Raw genomic sequence first — 27130 nt, forward strand, 5'->3', positions numbered from 1 at the left:
AAGCTTTTCACAGGCTTTCACAGGATAGGATTTCACTCTGGCAGAATGGCGATTACCTGATCACAGGGCTCTGCGATGAGCTGTGAACAATATTGTTTAGTTTTTATAAACTTAAGCTGTGTACACATTAGACGACATGCAAACGATGTTGTCAGTTGCCACATACTGGGGTATGCTGCCATTAACAATATTTACAAATCTTTCTGCAGGTTCAAAGATCAGAAGTGACAATCGACCAGCAGCAGCGCATTTTAGCACCGTGATAGAGCGTACACACTGTGCGATTTACATGATTTTTCTTCCAGACCAGATGAAATCATCCACATCATTTAAAATGTTGTATGAGCTTTACTTTATATTATTAACCAATTCATTGCAGCTGGTGAGCTGCGTGTTCCCCAGCAGTCATGCACTCTCTTACATACTGTAAGTGAATTAGAAGAAGAGAAACAGATCCCAATTCTTTCCCACAAAACACACTGCATGTAATTCAGATGTGGACAGCAATATCAATTGATACTTTTGCTTACTAGAAACAGCAGCGATGCACAGATATAGTAATGCAGAATGAGGCTTCCTGCACGTACGCGTGATGCATCCAAGGTCACAAAATTAGATCACCTGCTATGCTGTCTGCCAGATAAGTAACCCATGTGGAGCGTAGCCACTAGAGCTCCATCTCTGATGCTAGAAAGACAGAGACCCTGTCCATGAAAATGGAGGCTATACAAAACCCCCTCCCCCAAGTGGAGACAGACTGTCAATCAACTGATGTCTTCAGCCTTACTTTATACATGTCACGACTACGGGTTTGTGGACTCAATCATGACCTTGGTGGTCTGGTGGCAGGTGCTAGATGATCAAGGTAACCTGAGCTGTTGGGATGGAGTGGCAGGACTGGACAGTATGGATGGCACAGAAACACTGGAACTTAAACACACCTACTTGGCTAAACGGAATCTGGAAACAATGGGATAACTTACCTTCTAGTAAATTAAGGAAACTTTAATACAGGAATAACTGATACAGGATCCAGAGGAAATTCCAGGCTGAGCGGAGCAGAGGTGTGGACTGAAGAGACAGGAGACTTGAACAGGTAAATTCATCAAGCAAAAAAGGGGGAGTGAGTGGTGCGCTATCAACAGCGGCTGGCACTGGGTTGTCAGACCCAAATAGTAATTTAAAGAAAAAAGATGGGGTGTGCCAGCGCTGGCTGAATAATTAGAAAGACCAGACGGTATCTCAAAAATATAACAAATTTAATTTACATATAAAAACAATCAAGAAAAATAATAAACACATAAAATAAAATGAAGATTATAAAAAGAGCACAGTATGCTTGGTAAGTATTGCGGAGATCCACATTTGTGGAATAAGAAATATAAGTAGGTGATATTACCATCTGTAGGTTGAGGTGTATTTAGATTGTAACACCTGAAGGATAGTGATGACAAAGTCCCATTGTAAATAGCCTGGATGAAAATACAGGTGGGGTTCTCCCTATTTGGCGTCTTCTCCTTGTGAAAGCTGGATGATTAGGAACTGGCTGAAGTCCCAAATGAAATTGTAATCCAATAATGAGATGTTAGGAGATGATGGACGTCTGTGGGAGATGGGGCATCACTTTGTAAGATGGAAGATGGAAGATAAATGCAGCTCAACGCGTTTCCCCGGATGTTTGCTGTCCGGCTTCCTCAGGAGCAAGTGTGTGGAGTGAGCTCTGGGCTCAGTTTATATAACAGAGAGCTAATTGCTCATTACATACATCTGTGCGTCAGTGCTCAGGTTTAAAATGCAAAAAATACAAATATATTTAAAATGAATCTAATGAGAACCGTCTGGATATAATATTGAAATAAAAAGTAGTATAGGAGGCAGTTTCTATGAGAATAAGGTGGTTAAATACCCATTTAAACAGTGATATGAGAGATAGACACATAATGTTAAACTTTGACTTTCTGTCAAATCCCTCGTGGTGGATTTCTTCTGAAGTGGTAATATACATCTACCACGGCTTGCGTCCCTTCCCGTAGCCTAGCAACGAGGTGAACCGCATACGTCCATGCCTCTATGTGATCTGGCTGACGTATCTTTTTCCTGCGTTGCTGGGCGGCGGGCGGGGCGCAGGTCAGGTTGCCATACGACGCGGAATGACGCGACACGCAGTCGCGTCATACACACGCCGTTTCTTAGCAACCTTCAGACGCTGGAGGAGTCGTTCGTGTGGACCCTCTCCCCGCGTCGCCGATACCGGCAATCGGCGGCGGGCGGGGGTCTCGGGGACACCCCATCCAGCACCAGGTACTCTCCCTATACTCCGTTCAGAATATACTATCACTATTTTGATTAATGAGTCTCTACGTATGTGCCTCTATTGACCAACGATCATGTGACCTAAAGGTCAAAGTTTAACATTATGTGTCTATCTCTCATATCACTGTTTAAATGGGTATTTAACCACCTTATTCTCATAGAAACTGCCTCCTATACTACTTTTTATTTCAATATTATATCCAGACGGTTCTCATTAGATTCATTTTAAATATATTTGTATTTTTTGCATTTTAAACCTGAGCACTGACGCACAGATGTATGTAATGAGCAATTAGCTCTCTGCTATATAAACTGAGCCCAGAGCTCACTCCACACACTTGCTCCTGAGGAAGCCGGACAGCAAACATCCGGGGAAACGCGTTGAGCTGCATTTATCTTCCATCTTCCATCTTACAAAGTGATGCCCCATCTCCCACAGACGTCCATCATCTCCTAACATCTCATTATTGGATTACAAATTCATCAAGCAGACTGGACTAAAATGGAATGGTTCAGGAGTGCAGAATTACTGTATCCGGAGAGTAAGCTGTAACAGGAGCTGAAAAACGGTAGAGTAATATACACCATTGAATAACCACGCAACATCAGATATCCGGTATTTGGCGAATACTCAAAACAGAGGCATGGAGTCTAAATTCCCTGGTGGTCTTCACCAGGGACCCCTGCAAGGAAGTTTGGACTTTGCAGTGTCCAGCAAGCAGGTCACGGTCCTCTGCGTGGGTCACCGGATACTGTGAAATTTCTATGGAAGTACTGCAGAATACAGCAGTTCAGAGATGATGAGCTGGATACTATGCTGACTAGTGTCAGAGTGGAATGTAGTCTGGTAAGTACTACAACTGACACAGAGTAGAGTGTAAGCATAGGAGAAGTCACGAGGATTCACCAGATGACTGTACCAAAGACAGAAACGGAGCCATGGAACCGGGAATACACGATGACTGGAAATGGTATAGCTACAGCCAGGATACAAAGCAAGAGCCAGGAAATATGTTTGTACAGTGATGAGCATCCAGAACATGCAGCAGTTAGATAAGTTGCGGAAAGGAGAGTCTCAGAAGCCACAGTAACCTTGTTTGGTGTAGCTTGATTATGGAGATGAGGTAAGGCCCTGAGGAAGCAGAAGCAGATATGGTGCTTGTAGAGTCCTTAGCTGGGAAAGATTGACAACATTTACAGGGACAAAAAAAAAATAGTTTATTTTAAAGAGGACATAAAAACAATAACACATTTTATTTGTATAATAATGTAGGGTGTTTTCACATTATTTTAGTATCACCAAAATCATTAAAGGGCTCTTAGAGCATATTTTGTAAAAAAAAAAAGAATGCTCTAAACCCTTTAATTTGCATTTTTTTTTTTTTTAGCAAACACATTCCATTTCCCATACTTGTAATGGGAAATGCGATCTGGACGAATTTACTAAAATGTAAAAAAAATAAAAACACTGCATTGAGCCCTTGGATAATTACATCATTGTGTTTTTGGGGCTTTAGACAAAGGCCCAGCACGCACGGTGAGATAATGGCGAATGGGCAATTTTGACTAAGCAATTTTGAGAGAGATTTTGGATAGATGCACTGGAGATTTTAACTAAGTGATTTTGTCTAAACAATGATAGTCTATGATCTAGTCAAAATTGCCTTGCCTGCACAGTCAATCTATGCTAAGCATTCTATGATAGGCAATATTGACTAAGCAGGAGAAAAAAAAGGGAGATTTTGGCTAACCTGCTACGAGCTTACCGAGTTAACCAGAATCAGGGCCAGACTGCACACACTGGAATTTTTTTTGGGTGGCGAGCGGTTACAAATGGATTTGCAGCTAATCGCAGGCCTGCAATATTTTTGCAAGCTTTTCACAGGCTTTCACAGGATAGGATTTCACTCTGGCAGAATGGCGATTACCTGATCACAGGGCTCTGCGATGAGCTGTGAACAATATTGTTTAGTTTTTATAAACTTAAGCTGTGTACACATTAGACGACATGCAAACGATGTTGTCAGTTGCCACATACTGGGGTATGCTGCCATTAACAATATTTAAGTGACAATCGACCAGCAGGAGCGCATTTTAGCACCATGATAGAGCGTACACACTGTGCAATTTACATGATTTTTCTTCCAGACCAGTTGAAATTGTCCACATCATTTAAAATGTTGTCTGAGCTTTACTTTATATTATTAACCAATTCATTGCAGCTGGTGAGCGGCGTGTTCCCCAGCAGTCATGCACTCTCTTACATACTGTAAGTGAATTAGAAGAAGAGAAACAGATCCCAATTCTTTCCCACAAAACACACTGCATGTAATTCAGATGTGGACAGCAATATCAATTGATACTTTTGCTTACTAGAAACCGCAGCGATGCACAGATATAGTAATGTAGAATGAGGCTTCTTTTATAAGTAGAAACTTCCTGCACGTACGCAAGATGCATCCAAGGTCACAAAATTAGATCACCTGCTATGCTGTCTGCCAGATAAGTAACCCATGTGGAGCATAGCCACTAGAGCTCCATCTCTGATACTAGAAAGACAGAGACCCTGTCCATGAAAATGGAGGCTATACAAAACCCCCTCCCCCAAGTGGAGACAGACTGTCAATCAACTGATGTCTTCAGCCTTACTTTATACATGTCACGACTACGGGTTTGTGGACTCAATCATGACCTTGGTGGTCTGGTGGCAGGTGCTAGATGATCAAGGTAACCGGAGCTGTTGGGATGGAGTGGCAGGACTGGACAGTATGGATGGCACAGAAACACTGGAACTTAAAACACACCTACTTGGCTAAACGGAATCTGGAAACAATGGGATAACTTACCTTCTAGTAAATTAAGGAAACTTTAATACAGGAATAACTGATACAGGATCCAGAGGAAATTCCAGGCTGAGCGGAGCAGAGGTGTGGACTGAAGAGACAGGAGACTTGAACAGGTAAATTCACCAAGCAGACTGGACTGAAATGGAATGGTTCAGGAGTGCAGAAATACTGTATCCAGAGAGTAACCTGTAACAGGAGCTGAAAAACTGTAGAGTAATATACACCATTGAATTTACCACGCAACAGCAGATATCCGGTATTTGGCGAATACCCGAAATAGAGTCATGGAGTCTAAATTCACTGGTGGTCTTCACCAGGGACCCCTGCAAGGAAGTTTGGACTTTGCAGTGTCCAGGAAGCAGGTCACGGTCCTCTGCGTGGGTCACCGGATACTGTGAAATTTCTATGGAAGTACTGCAGAATAGAGCAGTTCAGAGATGATGAGCTGGATACTATGCTGACTAGTGTCAGAGTGGAATGTAGTCTGGTAAGTACTACAACTGACACTGAGTAGAGTGTAAGCATAGGAGAAGTCACGAGGATTCACCAGATGACTGTACCAAAGACAGAAATGGAGCCATGGAACCGGGAATACTGGATGACTGGAAATGGTATAGCTACAGCCAGGATACAAAGCAAGAGCCAGGAAATATGTTTGTACAGTGATGAGCATCCAGAACATGCAGCAGGTAGATAAGTTGCGGAAAGGAGAGTCTCAGAAGCCACAGTAACCTTGTTTGGTGTAGCTTGATTATGGAGATGAGGTAAGGCCCTGAGGAAGCAGATGCAGATATGGTGCTTGTAGAGTCCTTAGCTGGGAAGGATTGACAACATTTACAGGGACAGCAACATAACTTCTGCAGAAGCCTCATGACTGGTGACTGCATATCCTTATTACACATTGACCAAACACAGACTAAGTCCATGGGCCTTCAGCTGTCACAAGTAGGAGTTTGTGGACTCGTCGTGACCTTGGTGATCTGCTGGCAGGTGCTGGATGATCAAGGTAACTGGAGCTTATGGGACACAGTGACAGGACTGGACAGTATGGATGGCAGAGAAACACAGGACCTTAAACACGCCTACTTGGCTAATAAGAATCTGGAAACAATAGCCTTGTTTGCAAATTAAGGAAACTTTAATACAGGAATAATTGAAACAGGCCGGTTTGGCAATAAAAAACTGTTTCTGGAGGATATACCAGGCTGAGTGGACCAGAGGTGTGGACTGAAGAGACAGGAGACTTGAACTGGACTGAAATGGAATGGTTCAGGAGTGCAGAAATACTGTATCTGGAAAGTAACCTGGAACTGGATCTGAAAAACTGTAGAATACCATACACCATCAAATAACCATTAACTGGAATCACACAACAGCAGATATCTGGTAGTATGTGAATACCCAAAACAGGGGTACGTAGTCTAGACTCGGTGGTGGTCTTCACCAAGGACCCCCGCAAGGAAGTTTGGACTTTGCTATGTTCAGCGAGCAGGTCACGGCCCTCCACAAGGGTCACCAGATACTGCATCGTTTCTATTGAAGTACCAGTTCAGTAAGCAGTATAGAGATGATGAGCCTGATTCTATTCTCACTAGTGTCAGAGTGGAATGTAGTCTGGTAAGTACTACGACTGACACTGGGTGGAGAAGTCAAGACTGGAGGAATCACCAGATGACTGGACCGGAGATGGGAATGGAGCAATGGAACTGGGAATACTGGATGACTGAAATTATATAGCTACAGTCAGGATACAAAGCAGGAGCCAGGAAACAAGCTTGTACAGCAATGAGCATCTAGAACATGCAGCAGGTAGACAAGTTGCTGAAGGCAGTTTCTGAGTCTGTGAGCAGGATTTTATCAATATGCATTGATTGGAGAAAAGGAAAGAGGGGAATCTGCAATCTGAGGCATGAATCCAGGAGAGTTCAATCTGAACTGAACAGGTGAGCAACAGGGAACAGGACAGTGAAGGGTTACAGGTGATTTTAGCTTCAGACTGGAATCTCCTCAGATGCACAATCAATGAGCCAGCAATGCATAGACTGAAAGGCAGCATGACTGCATAAAGAATTTAGTCAAAGACTGAGAAAAAGCAGAATCACAATTCAGGTAAGCTTGAATAAGCAGATCCGTGACAATATGATGTTGCTCGCAAGCGTCTGCACAGCGGAAAAATTATTTAATGGTTACCCACCATTGAATTACTTTTCCTCTGCATGGAAGCCCAGGACTTACTCTTCATTTGCATGGCGCATGCTGATGCAGTGTTAGGATACAGCTGGGGGTGTGTGTATGGATAGGGTTTGGCTGTGGCTGGGTGTGTATGAATAGAGTTAGACTACTTGTGTGTGTGTGTGTGTGTATGGATAGGTTTAGGCTATGGCTGTGTGTGTTGATAGGGTTAAGGTATGGGTGTGTATGTGTGTATGGATAGTGTTAGGCTGCAGCTGTGTGTGTGTGTGTGGATAAGATTAGGCTGCGGTGGTGTGTGTGTGTATAGATAGGGATAGGCTGTGGCTGGGTGTGAGTATAAATAAGGTTAGGTTACCAGGGGGTGCAGGTGTGTACAGTTAGGTTTAGGATGTGGGGGGGGGGGCTGGACAACACAAGGTCCAGCCCCCCCCCATCCTTGGATTCAGATTGGAGAGCGCCCCTACCCCCCCCCCTTCTCTCTCCTGGGCAGGACAGTGATCAGAGACTGCTGCGGATAACAATAGACGGACGGGAGGCGGCGGAGCGCTGCTGCTCACACGCCCGGAGAAGGAGGGAGGGGTACCCGGCCACAGCCACCATGAAAGCGGCACTAGACCTGCAGCCCACTGCAGAGTAACCGGCCTGTCCCTGGCACAGCACACGGGGAAGGGGCACTGGGTCCCTGGGTGGGTACAAGCCCCGTTGGAGGCAGATTCCACCCCCTCCCCCCCCAGACTGGTACCTGGGCATTGCAGGGATCGTGAGGCACTGGGTCCCTGTGGTGGATGTGAAGTAGGCGTTGGAGTCTCTGCTGCGGATGGGAACTACTAGTTCCCATCCACTGCAGGCAGCCCGTCGGTGACTTCACATCCACTGCAGGGACCCCCTGCCTGCCCCACACTGCCTGACCCCGCTGCCTGCTACCCACCTACCGCCACCACCACAGCAGTAGGGTAGCGGGTGTGGGGGCCCGGAAATGTGTGGGGGCCCCGGGGTGACCGCCCCGTTGCCCCGTGGGTAATCCGCCTCTGGGGTTAAGGTTAGGCTGTGAGGTGGTGTACAGTTACGGTTAGGCAGCACAGAAAGGGGGTCTATGGTTTAGAGTAGGCTGCAGGGGGTGGTGTACTGTTAGGATTAGGCTGTGGCAAGGGTGTATGTTTAAGATTAGACTGTGACAGCGGTGTACAGTTTAAATACATTTAAAATGAGATTGGACAAACATCTATTGGCTAAAAACATCCTGGGTTACTAACAATAATCATAATCTGTCTTTATAGACATCAGAAAGCACTAAGAATAACTATGGGATAAAATAACAGATTGTACTCATTAAAATCGAGGATGAACTAGATGGACACAAGTCTTTATTCAGCCTTAACTGCTATGTAACTATGTAGGTTTATGGTTAGGCTGCGGTGGGGGGGGGGGGGTGTATTTTAGATTTAGGCTGCGGTGAGAGGAAGTATGGTTAATTTACAAACCTGGCCCTTTTAGTCTTGAGACTGCTTTGATGCTCATCACTGCACTGGTCCCGGGGATACTGTACCTCTCTTGCAGCCTTCTTCTTTCATTCTGCCTCAGATTGATATACAGTAGCCGGGCGTTTCCTGTTTTTTTGCAGAAGATGTCAGGAGAGTAAAAAACCCACTGACCTTCCGGGTTCTGTGCACACCTCACCCATTCAGCAGTCCTGGGTGGGTGGGGCACACAGGCAGGCACTGAGGTAGATAGGACGGAGATGGAAGTCTAGGGAGGGCCCAGGGCCAGTGCACAATAGTGAGCTCTTCCGCATTGCAACACTCAACCTCGGATGTGCGCATATAAAGGAAGTATGGTGGGCTACAGATGACCTGCAGCCCACCACTGTTGAGGGAGGCTGGGAGTCTGTGTGTAGTGGCGCGGACTGGGGATGAGCCGCGGCTTTTAAGGTGGGGGGGGTGGTGGCCATGCTGATGACTGTGGCCCATGCCCTCCCCTCCTGTCAGAGAGGCAGGGCCCGGGACAGTTGTCCCCTTAGCACCCCCCTGATGGCAGCCCTGCAGGTATCTAATTTTCATATTACACCACATAGGATAAGGTATCTTGTACTGTTAAAAATGATAAAACAAAAGTCACAGCATAGTTTACACACTGTATAAATCAAACAATGCCTCAATGACTGCTAATAGCCACATAATCTACAGTGCGGGAAACAAGATCCCCTATGTTATAAATACTAATTAAAGTATATGAAGGTTTACATTTCTGCTGGGAACATCACTAAGCCATTGATTTATTATACACGATAACGACGTTTAAAATGATTGACTGTTTAAATAAAAATAAGTTAACTCACACATGTATAATTGACAAGTTAATAGGCATGTCTTTTATTGCTTTATATATTGTCTCTGCAATGCCACGATTGGTATTATGTATATGCATTTGAACATCAAATATTTACTTAGTTATTATGTTAGTAGAGATGTTTGCATAAAGGCACTATCAGTGTACAAATAAATTGAACATGATCTTTTTAAGGATACTTAGATTTCAAAATTGGGCAGAAATTGTGTGTAGTATATTTATGAATCATTACTGTATATTATTGCTTTATGTGTGCAATGTTATTCATTCATTGTGTATTATGATTGTTAGGATATTTTCAGTTTTTGGCCAGCACCTGCACAATGAATGCCAGGACAAGCACATGCTCAGTCGCCATGATTTGATTCTGTATGCGCAAACCCCTGGCTTCTATGGACTGAACCAACTGCAGCCCATAGAAATCCGATTGGGTGATGTGATAACGCAGGGAATTGCTTTCTATAGGAAGCCAGTTGTCTACTTACCGCAGCCTGGATTGGCAGTCCCGTTGGGATGCCTTCCGATGAGACTGTCTGTGGGTGACAGGTAGCAAATCACCACCAGTCACAGTGAAGCGAGTGCAGTCATATTTTGCAACTGGCTTTACAAACACTGAGCTAGGTGATGGACATGGAGGGGCTTCAGTCTGCAGCCCAATGGCAATATGGCTCAAGAAATTTGACATTTTCCATCAAAGTGTTCTTAATTTTTTTATCTAATAATATCTGTATTAACACATTGGCCATTTTTAAATCCCATTTAAAGGTGTCATTTTGCAGATGGTAGAATGACAATGTTTGGCAGGGAGGAGGAGATATATGGGGCAGATTTAGTTAAGAAGGCTCATTTACTATCATTCTTACTGATGAATATGGCCATAAAGTTCAACAGAAAAATACAACTAGAAAATACAGATGGAGCGCCTGTCATTCTTGCAGGTCCTGGCGATTCTATCGCCAACCACCAGGACCTGCCATCATGGTACCATACATAGAAACATAGAAACATAGAATTTGACGGTAGATAAGAACCACTTGGCCCATCTAGTCTGCCCCTTTTTTTAAACATGTTACCTCAAACCATATTTGATCCTTATTTTTTTGTAAGGATATCAATATGCTTATCCCAAGCATGTTTAAATTGTACTACTGTATTTGCATCTACCACCTCTGTTGGGAGGCTATTTCACTTATCTACTACTCTTTCTGTGAAAAAATTCTTCCTCGCATTTCCCCTGAATCTTCCTCCCTCTAGTTTCAGTGCATGTCCTGGTCAGCCATGGACAGGGTACCTGGGGGAGTGAGGACCCCCCCCCCCCACCAGTAAAGTGGTCCCCTCTCCCAGGCTCCACCCCTCAGGGCTGAAGCCCGGGGATGTCACCGGCGTCCCTGGCCATTGGACGCCGTCCTGATAGTGTTAAATCATTCATACATAACATTGCTTTATACAGGTGAACTAAAAGTGCCACCATGTGGGGCATTAATAGGCCCACTGGGACTTGCAGTCAGTCTACCTGTAAAAGGAATTTTAAAATAAAACACACACACACACAAAGTTTATTACACACACACACACACACACACACCTGGAGAATAAAGGAAATAAATTCCTTTTGTTTAGGATTTGCGCTAAGGGGTACAAGCAGCCTGATATCTTTTTTTTTTTGACAAAAAAACACACACACACCTACCTAAATTTTACACCAATATACTTACCGAACCAGGGTCCAGCGCTGCCCTCCCTACTCCAGAGCCAGCTCACCCGGCACTGACAGCGGGGTGAGCTGGCTCTGGAGGAGGGAGGGCAGTGATGGACCCTGGTTCGATAAGTATATTGGTGTAAAATTGAGGTGTGTGTGTGTAATACAGTTCTACTTTTCTGTGTGTGTGTGTTTTATTTTACCATTCTTTTTACAAGTGGACTACAAGTCCCAGAGGGCCCATTAATGCCCCGCATGCTGCCACTTATAGTTCATCTGTATAAAGCAATGTTTTGTATGAATGATTTAACACTATCAGGCTGGCTTCCAATGGACAGGGATGCCGATGACAGCCCCGGGCTTCAGCCCTGAACGGGTGAAGCCTGGGGGGACCCCTTTATTGGGGGGTCCCAACTCCCCAGGTACCCCATCCAAGGCTGACCAGCCACGGTGCTCATGTTACGGCTGGGGGACCTTATGTAAAAAGTGTCCCCCGGCTGTGGCATGACACCGCGGGCTGTTGGAGCCCAGTGCTGGTATCAAAATATGGGGGACCCCCAGATTTTTGTACCCCAGATTTTTGAACCAGGACCGATCCAAGAGTCCGGGGCTGGTTTCAGAAATACAGGGGACCCCAAAGCTTTTTGTCCCCTGTATTTTTGGAACCAGGTCCGGCTCAATGAGCCCGGGGCTGGTTATGCTAAGGATGGGGGACCTCATGCCATTTAAAAAAATAATAATAAGTAACACAAAATCACACATTTCCTCAAATTCGCACATTTTCATCACTAAAAATCGCACATTTTCATCACTAAAAATCACACATTATCGGACCTTTTGCCCGGATTTCGCATCCCATTAAAAATGCGATTTTGAAAAGTGTGATAGGGTGCGATTTTGGAAAGTCACTAAAATTTGCATCCTATTAAATGTCGCCCTATATACTGTATATCTAAAACTGCTCTGTAAAATGAAGGTTACCCTGAACAGTACATAAGTTAGCCTTTAAATAATGAGAAGCAGACATGCTACCTACACCGTAATCAGATTTCTGGGGAAACTGTTTATTCTATATGCAATGTCTTGATTCACCTTTATACAACTAATGTCTATGCAAAGTTCAGAGACAGGAAAGATTTTTCAGGCAGATAATAAATATTCATGAGTATTAATTAGACATCTAAAGTAATTTGTAAATTGCTTTCCTGCAAATACTCTAAAAACATCACTCCTCACTTGTATTTGTTGAACCTGTTGTTTAAAAACCATGGGTATTAATATTAGAGATTTAAAATCCAAAACATCTGATCTTTGTGGATCAAAATTAACTAAGTTCCAGGTTACTGTATGATTCTGAGATCACGGCCATCTTAACAGCATTATGGGCCCCCGGGCAAAGCAGTCCAGCGGGGCCCCTCCCTACACAACCTTGTGAGTGCCACTGTACTGTATGTATGTGTGTATATATATATATACATATGTGTTTATACAGGGGCGGATCCAGGAGAAAATGACAGGGGGGCACCATCAGGGCCGTCTTAAAAGCAGTGTGGGCCCCTGGGAAATGCAATGCACTTCGGCCCTTACCCATTCTCCCCTCCTAGGGGTGGGGGGTGCTATCAGCAGCCACTTTGATGTCCCACGGGTGGCAGGGGGTACTCTATCTTCCATTCAACATGTAGGACCTGGAGCAGTAACTTCTGCTAATTACTCCTTTACTGCACAGGTGGTGGTAGGGAGAACACTAACATGTGGAAGGGGGCACTGAGCTAAATGAAGGCTCCCTTGTAAATGACTTCCAGGAAAGTAGGGGGTGTTTTATAAGCAGGGGAGGGTTGGATAATGAAGAGGGCTTAATATTTGTCACTTTCCGGTGGAAGGGCAGCTTGTTTGACCGCAGATATCGCCATTATCTGGAAATAGATTTCTTATCTGTCAATAGTATAAAAACCTAGAGTCCCAACTTTCAGGAGGTGTTTGGAACTTGGGGATCAGAGATCAGGAGCCAGAGCAATCCATTGACAAAAATATAAAACTGTACACCAGACGTTTGGAGCTGGAGCAGGGACCGTCTACTGGAAGGCTGATATCTCTGGTTCTGGGCAAGATCGAGACAAGCCACTAGTGTCAACAGAAAGGGGAGAGAGCTTTTGAAATATACTCTCAGAAAAACTCTAAGGCAGAGAGAACCTGAGAAAGATGGCTTGGGAATTGCAATTAACAGGTTGGATGTGGACTGCTGCTTTGAAGTTGGATATCTCCAGTTCCCCAGGGGCGATTTTAACAATTCTGGTATCCCTGGAAAAAGGGGATCATCAGCTATCAGGGCCCTTATACACCTGGGGCCCCTGTGTAAGTGCCCATTAAGCCCATACGAATAAACAGCCCTGGATCACGGGTGAAATGTAGTAGGATGAGAGAATCAGAAAGTGAGAGATTTGGTAAGAAATCTCCAGGTTTTTTAAAGCGGCAATCATTTACACTGCAAAGCCAGTTTGATTTTGAAGTTTAAATGATTGACACTTTAAAAAAAAACTGGAGATTTTTTACCAAATCGCTCACTTTCGGATTCTCTCATCCTATTACATTTCACCCCAAGTCTCAACTCATCAAGTTCAGCGTGCATGCACAGTAAGTTCATCATAATTGTCAGATGTTATTTCACATGAAACTTCGACAAAGGTGCTCGCAGCCAGGGCCTGGACATGTGCATTAGTGACAATGCGCATGCGCAGACCCCAAATATTGGAGATGGGGCCCAATTTGGACCTGTACTAACAGGTCTGAAATGGCCCCTCAGTCTCCTCATTGAGCCTTATTCAGCCCTGATCGCAAACTTTAGTTTCAAAATGGACAAATCCATGTGCACTGCAGGCGGGGCAAATATAAAGTGTGCAGAAAGAGTTAGATTTGGGTAAGATGTGTTCAAATCAAAATCTAAATTGCAGTGTAAGAATAAAGCAGCCAGTATTTTCCCTGCAGAGAAACAAAATAAGCAAACTCTCTTCTTCATGTTACATTTGCCCCACCTGCAGTGCACATGTTACAGTTGCCCCACCCATTAGCGCACGCAGGGGGAGTTTCTGAGTACCCAGAACCCTGGGCTAGGCTGAAAGCTGAGGGTCCCCTCTTTCCATGGGTACAAGAATTTTAAAAATCGGTCCTTGGGAACCAGAGGTATTGGACTTCACAGCAGTGGTCCCCATCCAAGCCTATTAATTGCTCTTCCCAGTCAGATATTTCAGGTTCTGTCTGACTTGGAGTTTTTCTGAGGGTATATTCCAAAAGCTGGGACTCTCCCCCTTTTCTCTACTATTCCTAGAACCAGAGATATCAGCCTTCCAGCAGCTGGTTACTGCTTCAGCTTCACACGACTGTATGTAGTTTTATATACTCACTTTGCCGTTGCTCTGCCTCCTGAACTCTGATCCCCTAGTCCCCAGTACCATTTGGTAGGTGGGATTCTCTAGTTTTTTATTCCATTAAGAAATCTATTTCCGGGAACTGGAGATATCTGCAGTCAAGCAAGCTGTCCTCCCACCAGAAAATTATGAATAATAAGCCCACTCCACTATACACCCCTCCTCTGCATATTAAACTTCCTCTACCACCCTGGAAGTTATGTATCAGGGCCCCTTCATTCAGCCCAATGCCTCCTTCTCCCACCCCATCTCCCACCATCTGTGCAGTAAAGGGGTAATTAGTGGAAATTACTGATCCAGGCCCTACATGCTGAGCGGTTGATATAATGCCCCCTACCACCTGCAGGACATCAAAGCTTTACCCACCCTTACCCCTGGAGGATCGGTAGGGGCCCCAATACATTGTTATGCCCAGGGGCCTACACTGCTGTTGATGCCACTGTATCACTGGTGGAGACAGGAGAGGGGGTCTTGAAAAAGGCCTTGCATAAGGCCGAAACGTTGACCATCCTACCCACTGTTATGTGAACTGTTGCTGTGGTATGTATATTAAAATCCACTAAGCATGAAAAAAGAAGTCCGGTGAGTGCGTCTACTTTCTAAATATATTGGATCTGTGGGAATTCCCGTTTGGGTTTGCCTTCTGGACTGAGACACCCCGGCAGGTGAAGCTAAGGAGGAGTGTGCTGTCTTATTTGTGGCATATATATATATATATGAAGAGAAAAGGTGTAGAGGTGCGCTCAGGAGATGGTTTCACCAGTCCGCAATTGTAAAAATATACAAAATATTTATTCCATACAATAAAAAAAAAAAAATACTTTCTAAAAATACTTTTGGTTTGAAATCAATTACAGAAACTGTCGATGTGTCATTGTAATTCAATATAGCTTTGATCATAGGTGTAGAATGATCATGCAGAACCCTACGCGTTTTGTCCACTAGGGACTTCTTCAGGGGTAATACACCAGGATCTAGAGGGTGGTGAAACAATGCCGTAAAGAAATGGAACTTTAAGAGCTTGTTCATAAGAAAATTCAGGACATAGGGAGCTGGAGGAAGAAACAGATGAGGAGAGCAAGAGGAGAGAAGAAAGGTGGGTCGTTCCTCACAAGGAACTATAAAGGTAGTATAAGTCAGGATTTCCCAGAACCACCTTAGCGAGTGAAAGGGGTAAAATATAATATAAACATACCTATAGGCTTTATATACCTTGATTCAATATATATATATATATATATATATATATATATATATATATATATATATATATATATATATATATATATATTGGGTAGCACTTTTAGGAGTTATTAAGGGAGGTGTGGTCACCGTTGTTATAATGATAACCCTGTGATGCTCCACTTAATGGTAAATATAATGGAATCTGTAAATTAATAAAGTGCAAATAAATAAAATAGATAGATCACTGGGATACATAAGGACAAATAGAATTCTGATGGGTCCATTTTTCACATAATTTCATAATGATGGCTAGAGGGTTATCAGAATAACAACGGTGACCACACCTCCCTTAATAACTCCTAAAAGTGCTACCAAATATATATATATATATATATATATATATATATATATATATATATTGAATCAAGGTATATAAAGCCTATAGGTATTTTTATATTATATTTTACCCCTTTCACTCGCTAAGGTGGTTCTGGGAAATCCTGACTTATACTACCTTTATAGTTCCTTGTGAGGAACGACCCACCTTTCTTCTCTCCTCTTGCCCTCCTCATCTGTTTCTTCCTCCAGCTCCCTATGTCCTGAATTTTCTTATGAACCAGCTCTTAAAGTTCCATTTCTTTATGGAATCTTCCATTTTGCCATGTGATCAGTTCTGAATTAGGCACCTTGTCCATTCTGAATTAGGCACCTTGTAGGCACCTTGTCCATTCTTCTCTGTATTCTCATTATCCACTCCACTCCCTTCTAAGCAATATATAAATAAAGAGCAGTTAGAGCTGCTGGCTTATTCATCCCTATGAATTTCATTGTTTTAACAGAAATAGATGCTAAACCAATGTACAGTAACAGCACATCTAATATTAGTGTTAATGTCTTTACATTGCATTACAGTCTATAGGTGAGCTTAAAGGTGAGTTTCATGAAGATGGTGTGAGCATTGAAAGATTAGAATAGAATTTAAAAACTTTCTTCTATCTTTTATGCCCCGTACACAGGGTGCGATGGGAGCAGTGTACCCTACGCGTTTCGTCCTGCATGATCATTCTACACCTATGATCGAAGCTATATTGAATTACAATGACACATCGACAGTTTCTGTAATTGATTTCAAACCAAAAGTATTTTTAGAAAGTATTTTAAATTGTTTTATTGTATGGAATAAATATTTTGTATTTTTACAATTGTGGACTGGTGAAACCATCTCCTGAGCGCACCTCTACACCTTTTCTCTTCATTCTTTACGTTAGACTCCCATTAGCGGTGGAGCCTTAAGAGTTGTGCTGCTCACCCAGTAGCGCAGGACAGGGTCACAACCCCCCCCCCCTTTATATATATATATATATATATATATATATATATTTTTTTTTTTTTATTATTATTATTTATATACATTTGGTCTATCTATAATACTTTAACTGACCCGGCATATACTGGGTCACCTAAGTGTCTATCTCCGTGCTTTGCTCCGCCCCTCTGGAAACCCCCTTCTGAAAATCCTGCGTTTACCCCTGCCACCTGCAGTGCACATGTTACAGTTACCCCACCTGCAGTGCACATGTTGCAGTTGCCCCACCTGCAGTGCACATGTTACAGTTGCCCCATCTGCAGTGCACATGTTACAGCTGCCCCACCTGCAGTGCACGTTTTGCCTATTTTCAGAACAATTTTGCCATGTGATCAGTTCTGAATTAGGCACCTTGTCCATTCTTCTCTGTCTTCTCATTATCCACTCCACTCCCTTCTAAGCAATATATAAATAAAGTGCAGTTAGAGCTGCTGGCTTATTCATCCCTATGAATTTCATTGTTTTAACAGAAATAGATGCTAAACAAATGTACAGTAACAGCACATCTAATATTAGTGTTAATGTCTTTACATTGCATTACAGTCTATAGGTGAGCTTAAAGGTGAGTTTCATGAAGATGGTTTGAGCATTGAAAGATTAGAATAGAATTTAAAAACTTTCTTCTGTCTTTTATGCCCCGTACACAGGGTGCGATGGGAGCAGTGTGCTGAGCAACCTGGTTAAGAACAGATCGCTCAGCACACAGATCTGCACCAGTGATGTGTCCTGAGCGATATGTCACAGCCAGTGTTTTCACCCCATGTGTATGGCCCATTATACTCACTTTTGGTCATTCAAAACAGGCTTTAGCCAATATTATCAACCTCAATCAGTAAGGATGGTATATGCTTAGCTGCCTGCAGAAGCTTATCCTATGCGACCCAAAGCAATGCCAATGCAGGAGAAGGCGCACACCACCTCCCGCCTACATTTGCAATCTCAAAGACTGCAATGCTATTTGCAATTGAAGATGAACATTGCAACCTGTCGATCACAATGTTTTTCTGCGATGGCCAACCTGAGTAAATCTGACCTTACTATGGCCACCTGCCACATGGGGCTTTGCAAGGCCTAGAAAAAATGCATTTTCTATGCAGTTCTTGGCCTCGCCATGCCTGGAAATGGCCTCTCCATGCCTTCTGTTTTCTAGAACACCGGCTCCACCTGCCCCTGTTCCTCCCTGCAAAGCCTCTGCCTATCAATCAAGCAGTGTTTATTGCATTTTTGAGATGCAATTGCAGGACCTGTTCTGCACACCCTGGCATAACTAGAAATTTTGTGTCCCCCTGCCAAACAAGTTTCTGTCACCCCACCACCCCATATATCAATTATTTTTTTTTTACCTACATGCACGTTGCCGGGGGTTTCCATGCTCGTTGCCATGGGTTGCAGGCACTGTACACACTGAGCTCCCCTGAAAGAGAGAGGGGGAAATATGGTCAGAGAGAGGGGGAAATGTGCTGGACAAAGAGATGGGGGATAGATGAAGGGCAAGGAGAGGGGAACAGATGGTGGGCAGGGAGAGGGGGATAGATGCTAGGAAGGGGGAGGGTGGTACATATGTTGGGAGAGAAAGTGGTGCAGATGTTGGGAAAGGGGGCAAAGGGTGGGGAGGAGACAGATGCTGGGGAGGTGGGGACAGGTGCTGGACAGAGAGGGATGGGGATAGATAACAGGAAGTGAAAGGGGGTCAAATGCTGGGCAGGGAGAGGAGGATATATGCTAGGAAGAGAAAGGGGGGGGGAGATGAATGGCAGAGAAAGGGGAGAAAGATGATGGGCAAAGAAAGGGAAGAGAAATAATGGGCAGAGAAAGGGGGGAAGATGCTGGACATGGAAAGGAGAGAAATGCTGGGCAGAGAAAGGGGGGACAGATGGTGGGCAGGGAGTGTGGGGACAGATGGTGGGCATGGAGAGGAGGGACAGATACTGGGCAGAGAGGGCGGTCAGATACTTGGCAGGTAGTGTGGGACAGATGGTGGGCATGGAGAGGGGGACAAATACTAGGCAGGTCAAGGGGGGGCAGATGCTGTGCAGGTAGAGGGGGGGGGGCAGATGCTGTGCAGGGAGAGGGGAGGCAGATGCTGGGCAGGGAGGGTTTGCTACAAAGAGAGAGAGAAGCTTCAGGGAGAGTCAATAGCTACAGTGGAGGCAGGAGGCATACTCTCAGGCAGGTCCATGCTGTGAGATCCTCCGTGTTCCAGGGATCAGATGAGCTTCATCAATCACTTCTATTCAGCATGTGCCTGCCTACCACCTCCAATCACAGCTAGGCACTTGCTCATGCTATCCTCCTGGCCCTATGCTGAGATGATGAGGGGGGAGGCGCTTGGCACCACAGAGAGAGATGAAGGGGACTTCCCCTGCTGCTGTTGCCTCTCATCTGTACCGACAGAAGCTCTCTCTCCTCTGCTGCCTGCCTCGCTGATCCACACTGACAGCAAGCGCAGCAGCGGCCGGAGAGCAGTCACAGCCCCCCTGCCTCCCACAGGTCAATGCACCAGTACCTCCCCCCCGCCACCACTAGGGCTGCAGAGCCCTAGCTACGTAACTATCCTCACATGCACAGAATGAGTCCTGTAACTTTGTTTCTTGGGTATCAGGAAACTGCGGATTGGATCACTTATGCAATCCAATCTGATTTAGCCCAAATGTCAATAGCTTCCATATATATAGACATAAATCTAAATCATGTTTGTTCTATTATTGAAATGGTTGATAACTTTGACCCACTTACTGAACCTGACTACAGTAAACATCTTTGAAGCTAAGAGAGAGTGTCACTTACAATTCATTTCAAAACAGCACACAATGCACACTTTAAGCAGCAGTATGCCCTCCGATAACAATTGTTAATATGACTCAGAATATTCTAAACTGGTAACAAACACACTGTATTCTAGCAACACACAGCCATGCTTTTATTTCCATCTCAATAAATGTATATTCCAGCCGAAACAATGAATATTGTTAATTTAAGCAAAAAATATCCTTTGTCTTTTTGAGGCTGTTTTGTAAAAAATGCTGGCATATGATACAGATCAGCATATCAATCAGTTTAGTTTTTACTAAACCAGAATATAATCTGTTACAAAGAGAATAATTATTACTGCTGTAGATGTGGTTGGGGTGATTTACTGTCCAAGTGCAAATGTTCAGTAATCCACCGAAATCAACCAAACATTTGTCTTCATTAATTTAGACTACAGTCGCCAGAAACAAAGCTAATGACTGGTTAGTTGTTGTGGGTTATTGCACTTATTTGGAAAATCATGCCCCATTGGCATCAATTTAATACAATTAAATCTATCAAAACATTCCAAGCGCACATTAGCTTACTTTTATTAGTTGTATATTATTGTTTAAAAGACTTCTGCACCCAACTTGTTCTCAGTCTATAATAACAATAATTATGTGCATTTTCTGTAAGCCCAAAATACTGTAAAATATGGGATTGTATGCAAGACGTGCACCAAGGACCTTCTTCAGTTCCTTTCGCTCCTCTGCGCGTTCGTGGAGGGGAACAGTGGTGAGCAACTGCACATGCACATATACATTTATGCGCATGGGGTGGTGTCGACGGGCTGCGCCCATGGCAATGCCCAGCGTTTCATGGGTGTTTCCATGCTACATGTGGGGGGCGGGCAGCTGACCTCAGCGGATGTCAGCTGCCCATCCGCTTCCCTAGAAGGCGCCCGCAGATCTAAGACACCACAGAGGTGTCTTAGGTCAGTGAACGCTTGCAAAATCATTCAATGGTCGGTGACCATGGAACGCTGTTGTCACTGCACGCAAGTCTGCAAATTGATGTATATGAAAACAACTTGAACATATCACATTATATACACCGTCATAAATAGGCTCTATATAATAATATACAAAAAGATTTTTTTAGGATATATCCAGAGCGCTATCTGTATGTGATTCTCCTTCCTCCGGTCTCGCAGATCGTGTTTATATGAAACAAGAAGAAAATAATAAATGTGTATAATTGTTAATTTTCCTTAAAAAAGGATAGGGTAAAACCTAAATAGGACATACAGACATACAGATGTATGTGTCCACATACATCTTGGCTTTTTTTCTCAATTTGTCACAACATGTAAAACACGGCTTAGCTGTTTTTCCAAATGTAGCAACCACATTCACAAAAAGTGTGTGCGTTAAAATCTCGTAATGGTATCTTTATAACAGTGTTGGTAGCCTTCACCAGAATACACCACGTGTTCGAGGAGTTTTTATAAACGTACATTTTCACTCACTCAAAACAGAAGATGAACATATATAGCTGTTTCTTTTGAGTAAGCGTACCAATAACTCACAATTCACAGGGAAATTTTCAAACGCATCTGGGTTTCTTTTACTTGTTTTTGACAACCACTGATCAGGAGTTTACTTAAGAAAACTTTTTATTGCCAAATTTTCTTTTTTTATATTTTCTAAAATGGATCAAACTTCAAATGCACTGGAGTGACAGATCAAAGGTAGATGGATGATGTCCTATAACTCTCTATACAACATAGAAGACCTTTCGGATAAGTCCAAGATGTTGGTGAGTAAATCACAAAGTACCTTGAATCAATGCCCAACAGTGAGAAAAGAAGTGGTCCAGAAAGTGCAGGTCCAGATAGCACCAACGCGTTTTGATTTCAAATATTTTTCAAGGCTTTTTTTAGGCTCTATATAATGATGGGATTTACAAACTGGTAAACATGCAGTCTCGCATTTTGGCCCAATTCAGACCTGCATGCAGGGCTGGAAATTTGCAGTCCTGCAGATTATCGGATGACCGCGCATGCAATGGCTGTTTGCAGGCTGATTGACCCCCTACAAGTGTTTAGGGGTGGTAACCCAGCGTTTTCTGCGAGTGCCCTAGAAATGCAGGCATTCCCTGGATGGTGGGAGGGAGGGCCACTGACATCAGGGACAACCTTTTTCTTACCCCCACCCCTCACACACACAGATACACACACACATATATTTACTAAGATGGGAGTTCTATTGAAGATGTTGCCCATAGCAACCAATCAGTATCTACTGCTATGCTTTGAATATCCTCCTATGTCATGTAAAGCAGTTAAATCCATCCAAAGTTCTTCTTTGGGTGTCTAAAATCCTCATTTGTGCCTCTGGGCACTTACAGGGCTGCCGACAAGGGGGTGCTGGGGGTACAGCTGTCCTGGGCCCCGGCCTCTGGAAGGGCCCGGGCAGCTTATTTTACCCACCGCAACACTCCCCCTGCCCGCCCACATCTGACAACTCTGCATCAGTGTCTGTCAAAGGACTAGCTCCTCACTTGGTTACCGTCACCACCACTCACGTCAGTGCCATGGTAAACGCCACCTGTCAATCATCCTTCCCAGCCCCGCCCCCCTCCTCGGAGCACACTGTGCAGAGATCAAGAGGCTCCTACCCACGCCTGCGGTAAGCTACAAGTTGAGGGGGCATGCCGTCAGTTCCGGTCAGTGCAATCAGAAAGAAGCGATGACCGGGACTTACCAAACCGCCGACCCCCTCCCCGTCCGAAATCTCCCTCTGACCGGAGCAGCCATGTTCTCCGACTTCTTCTCCCTGCTCAGCGCCGACCTTAACCATGAGCAGTTCACAAAGTCACTATGCTCCATAGGTGAGCGGTGCCCCCTGGGCAGTGTGTGTGGGGGGAAGAGGGTCTGTTTGCACAGATAGGCCACCTGTGGCGCTAGTTGTTATGTCTTGCAGAACTACAAGTCACAGCATGGCTGTGCATTTTCCGACTTATAGTGCACTATAGCTGGAGAGCTCCCGGTTGTGGGGTCCTCTATGCTGAGTAGTTCTCTTTACTATAACACATTTCATGACTTCAGCTTGGACATCATTGTAATTGTATTAGGGGGTTAGCTCCATTGAATATACATTGGTATACTGGGGTAACTTTACATTGGTAGAATGTCCAGTTCTGATGTTAGAGTAGGAATAGGGTGTGTGTGTGTGTGTGGGGGGGGGGGGGGGGGGGGGCATGGGGCCCAGACTGGAAATCAGTCCCGGGCCCCAAAACTCCTAGTGGCAGCCCTGGGCACAAACATTTTTCTTGCACCTCGCACCTCTGAGGGTACCCACTAGGGTGTAACTGTAGATGCAGCTGAAATGCTTATGTTTCTAAAGTGTCCGTAATTCTTATAATTGTACATGCTGGACAAGATCCATTCACAAGATTTTCACAGAAAACACCAGCGGCACGCCCCCAAATACCTGCATGGTGTCAATCAGCCTGCAGCCTTCAGGCGGATGGCTAGCACATGCAAATTACGTGCCGCGCGCATGTGTGGTATTTTCATTATCTCTCAGACTGCAAATTCGCAGCCTGGGCATGCAGCTCTGAATCGGCCTCATTATTTCCCTGATGCAGAAAATCATTTATTCCTGTACACACCCTGCCCCCTAATCTCCTGGGGCTGCTGGGACCAAGAATAACGTTAAGGACTCTGGTGACAATCTTCCTGCAGGGGCCATTGCTAGCTACATTTCATATGGCTAAATGCCATTAAGCAATAGTAATTAAAAAGATACATAGCATGGGAGAAGGTACATCCCCGATTAAAAATGTGTTTCACGTTGTATTTTTTTATTATTATTATTATTATTATTATTATTATTATTATTACTATTATCGTTTTTTTATATGATGCCACAAGGGTTCTGCAGCACCTGAAAATGCATAGATGATCAAAAGAAAAATGAATATAGCGATTTATAGTACAAATGCAAATTAGGATGAGCACATGGTAAATAAAAGACAGTTGCAACAGCGGACACTGATGCAAGTTTAAAAGCAACAGATACAGGCCCTTATTCAGATCTGATTGCAGTACATATTTGTTTGAAAAATGGGCAAAACCATGCACACTGCGGGTTGGGCAGATGTAACATCCACATAGAGAGTTAAATTTGGGTGGGGTGTGTTGAAACTGAAATCTAAATTGCAGTGATTGAGAAATCTAATAATGCATCCAGTATTTACCCTGCACAGAAACAAAATAACTCACACAAATCTAACTCTCTGCACGTTACCTCTGCCCCACCTGCAGTGCACATGGTTTTGCCCATTTTCCAAACAAATTTGTACTGCGATCAGATCTGAATAAAGGCCAAAACAATCTAAAGCCCCGTACACACGGGGAAGATATATTGCTCAGCAATATATTGCTAGCAATATATTGCTGAGCAACAAGGGCGTAACTACCATAGGTGCAAGGGGTGCAACTGCTATGGGGCCCAGAGCTGAAGGGGGCCCATCTTTACTCTCTAAGTAATATGTTTTACATACATTTATCACCATCAGTTGCTAAATAGGGGGCCCTTACAAACGTTTGCTATGGGGCCTACGAATATCTAGTTACGCCCCTGCTGAGCAATATATTGCTCAGTTTCTCCTTTTCATCAGTGACCAGAGATGTCAAACAGGAAATAGAGAAGAATGTCTTCTATGTGGTGCACCTCAAAAGTACAATTGTAAACATAAAATGTAACCTTTATTGGATTTTATTAAAAGACAAAGAGGCAAAATATTGACAAACAGTGAAACATATAACACAGACAGTGTTTTAAAAGAGGATAAGGAATTTATCCTCATTCAGTGTGGCCCAATTCCCTTGGAATCCCCTCTCGCGGTTATGTGTGATTCCTTGAAAAAGTAATGTAGACTGGCAGTCGACAATGTGACGTATATAATGCTAATGCTTCACTTTAATGGCTGTTAGTAAGTTGATGTGTGTACATATGGCTAGTATAGCCTGCTGCCTGAGGCTCTAGAAGGAGCTGAATAGCTATATAGTGCCCTTATTACAGTATGGTGTATTCCCCACAGGGTAAGCGACTGTGCAGATCTGCCACTATCTGCGTCGCTGCCTCTGCCTGAGGAAGGGATGGCTGGAATGGCTGATAACTAATAGGTTACTCAAGGGTTAAATAAACCCGTAGTATGGTGGAATGTATATTTTTACCAGCGCATCCCCAGTCAATTTAACTGAGGGCTTGATGCCTGTGCAGTAGGTGGCAACTAGTGAGAACTGCCACTTCTCCTCTAGTGCCACACTGCTGTTACAAGGCAAGATTAATCAGTAGCGGCTTAGTTGTATAGGGCTAGTCGGGCTCCGGCATGTAAAATTCAGTGCCGTCTATCCCCCGTCTGCCTTAGAGTATCACACGCTATTTGAACTTGCGGTTTAGGCTAAACAGTCAGTCGGGCGGCGGTGAGTCTCATACAACGCCGTCCGTCTTACCGTCTGCTCTGCAAGTGCACGCGCTGTCAGTGACAGCCAAGTCGGGCAGAGTTAGGCGGGCGGTGGCGTGTCTGATACAGCGCCGTCCGTCCCCCGTCTGCTAAGGAGTATTATCCGCTACAGTGTAGACGTCACACACCGTGCGGCTTTGGAGCGTGAGAGCGAGCCCAGTGGAGACTGGCGTTCGCTCAGTTCAACTTCAGCACTAGTACACAATCAAAATACAATAATCAATGGGGAAGGGAAGAGGGAGTCACACACTGATTCTACAGTATCCTATCACTATGACCAATCACTTCCTAATAACCCAGTGGTACACACACACATACCAAGATGCATATACCCCAACGGACGCTTTCTAAAGAACAACTACTCTCACCTCTTTCTTTATTATAAGTACACCCCAATTGATCTACCTGGTACCCAGGATGGGATGAATAATGGTATGATCACACACAGAACAAACTTATATGAGATCTCCCACAATAGAGCCTGTGGATGACATCAATTCAAAATGATGCCATTATCAGATACACATATATCGGAAGACATCTGAAGAGATCTCCCACAATAGAGCCTGTGAATGACATCAATTCAAAATTATGCCATTATCAGATACCTATATATCTGAAGATAACGTACAAACATCAAGCATGTCTCTTATTATCAAAACTCCATTGTTTACTATATATCTTTTATTACATTACTCTTCTGTCATTTTTGTATCCATTTAGCGCAGCTTCCTGAAATAAATATCGAATGTATAGCACACGTCTTGCTATCTTGGTGTATACAACTTATTTTCCTCTGTTAATTTATTTATTTATTTTCTGTGTGACAACTAATCCATGTAAGAATTTAATAATCGCACACTTAATCGGCTGCTGAGTAGATAGAAAAATATGGTGTGAAAAAAACACCCCTGTCAGGGGATGAATATATAAGGTCCCACTCAGCGGAGTATAGAAGTGAGATAATGCGAGTATGATGGTATCAAATACCCATATAGCTAGGGAAACTTCACCGATAATGAACATGTCTTTATTATTGAAACTGTTCTGATCGTTCTCAACACAGTTGCAGGACACAAACATCAGCTCAGCAAGGCATAGATTCTTGTTTTGATGTACATTTTCTCTTCTTGAGCAATACATTTGTGACAATAGACCCATGCTTGAATTCCATGTTTGCCCAATCTCTTGCCAAATCATAGTGTGTATGCTACCTGGGGAATAAATCCAACCAGTATAGAGTGTGAGTCACCACACCCACACCTTCAGGGTGAGTGATCTATGAATGGACATGTGAACACACCCACCTGCAACACCTTGTCTGAATAAACAATCAGATAGCAGGTATATAATAGCTTCCGGAGGCTTACCAGGTTGGTACTGATGAAGCTCTGTTTGCGAAGTGTACACTGACCGAATGTCAGTGTGTGCCTCCCTCTTCCCTTCCCCAATGATTATTGTATTTTGATTGTGTACTAGTGCTGAAGTTGAA

At 43.9% G+C, this 27130-nt stretch overlaps 1 protein-coding gene across 1 annotated transcript in view; it reads left to right on the forward strand.

Annotated features, from left to right (window-relative positions):
• Positions 1-6959: 6959 nt before the first annotated feature.
• Positions 6960-27130, forward strand: part of LOC146009720 (uncharacterized) — a 47432-nt gene continuing 27261 nt past the window's right edge. The window contains exon 1 of the mRNA XM_083150180.1: positions 6960-7102. Coding sequence (XP_083006306.1) covers positions 6960-7102 — 143 coding nt within the window. The remainder of the gene's footprint in view (positions 7103-27130) is intronic.

The sequence above is a fragment of the Crinia signifera genome, chromosome 6 (genome assembly GCF_055691185.1).
Source record: "Crinia signifera chromosome 6, ASM5569118v1, whole genome shotgun sequence".
Lineage (NCBI taxonomy): Eukaryota > Metazoa > Chordata > Amphibia > Anura > Myobatrachidae > Crinia > Crinia signifera.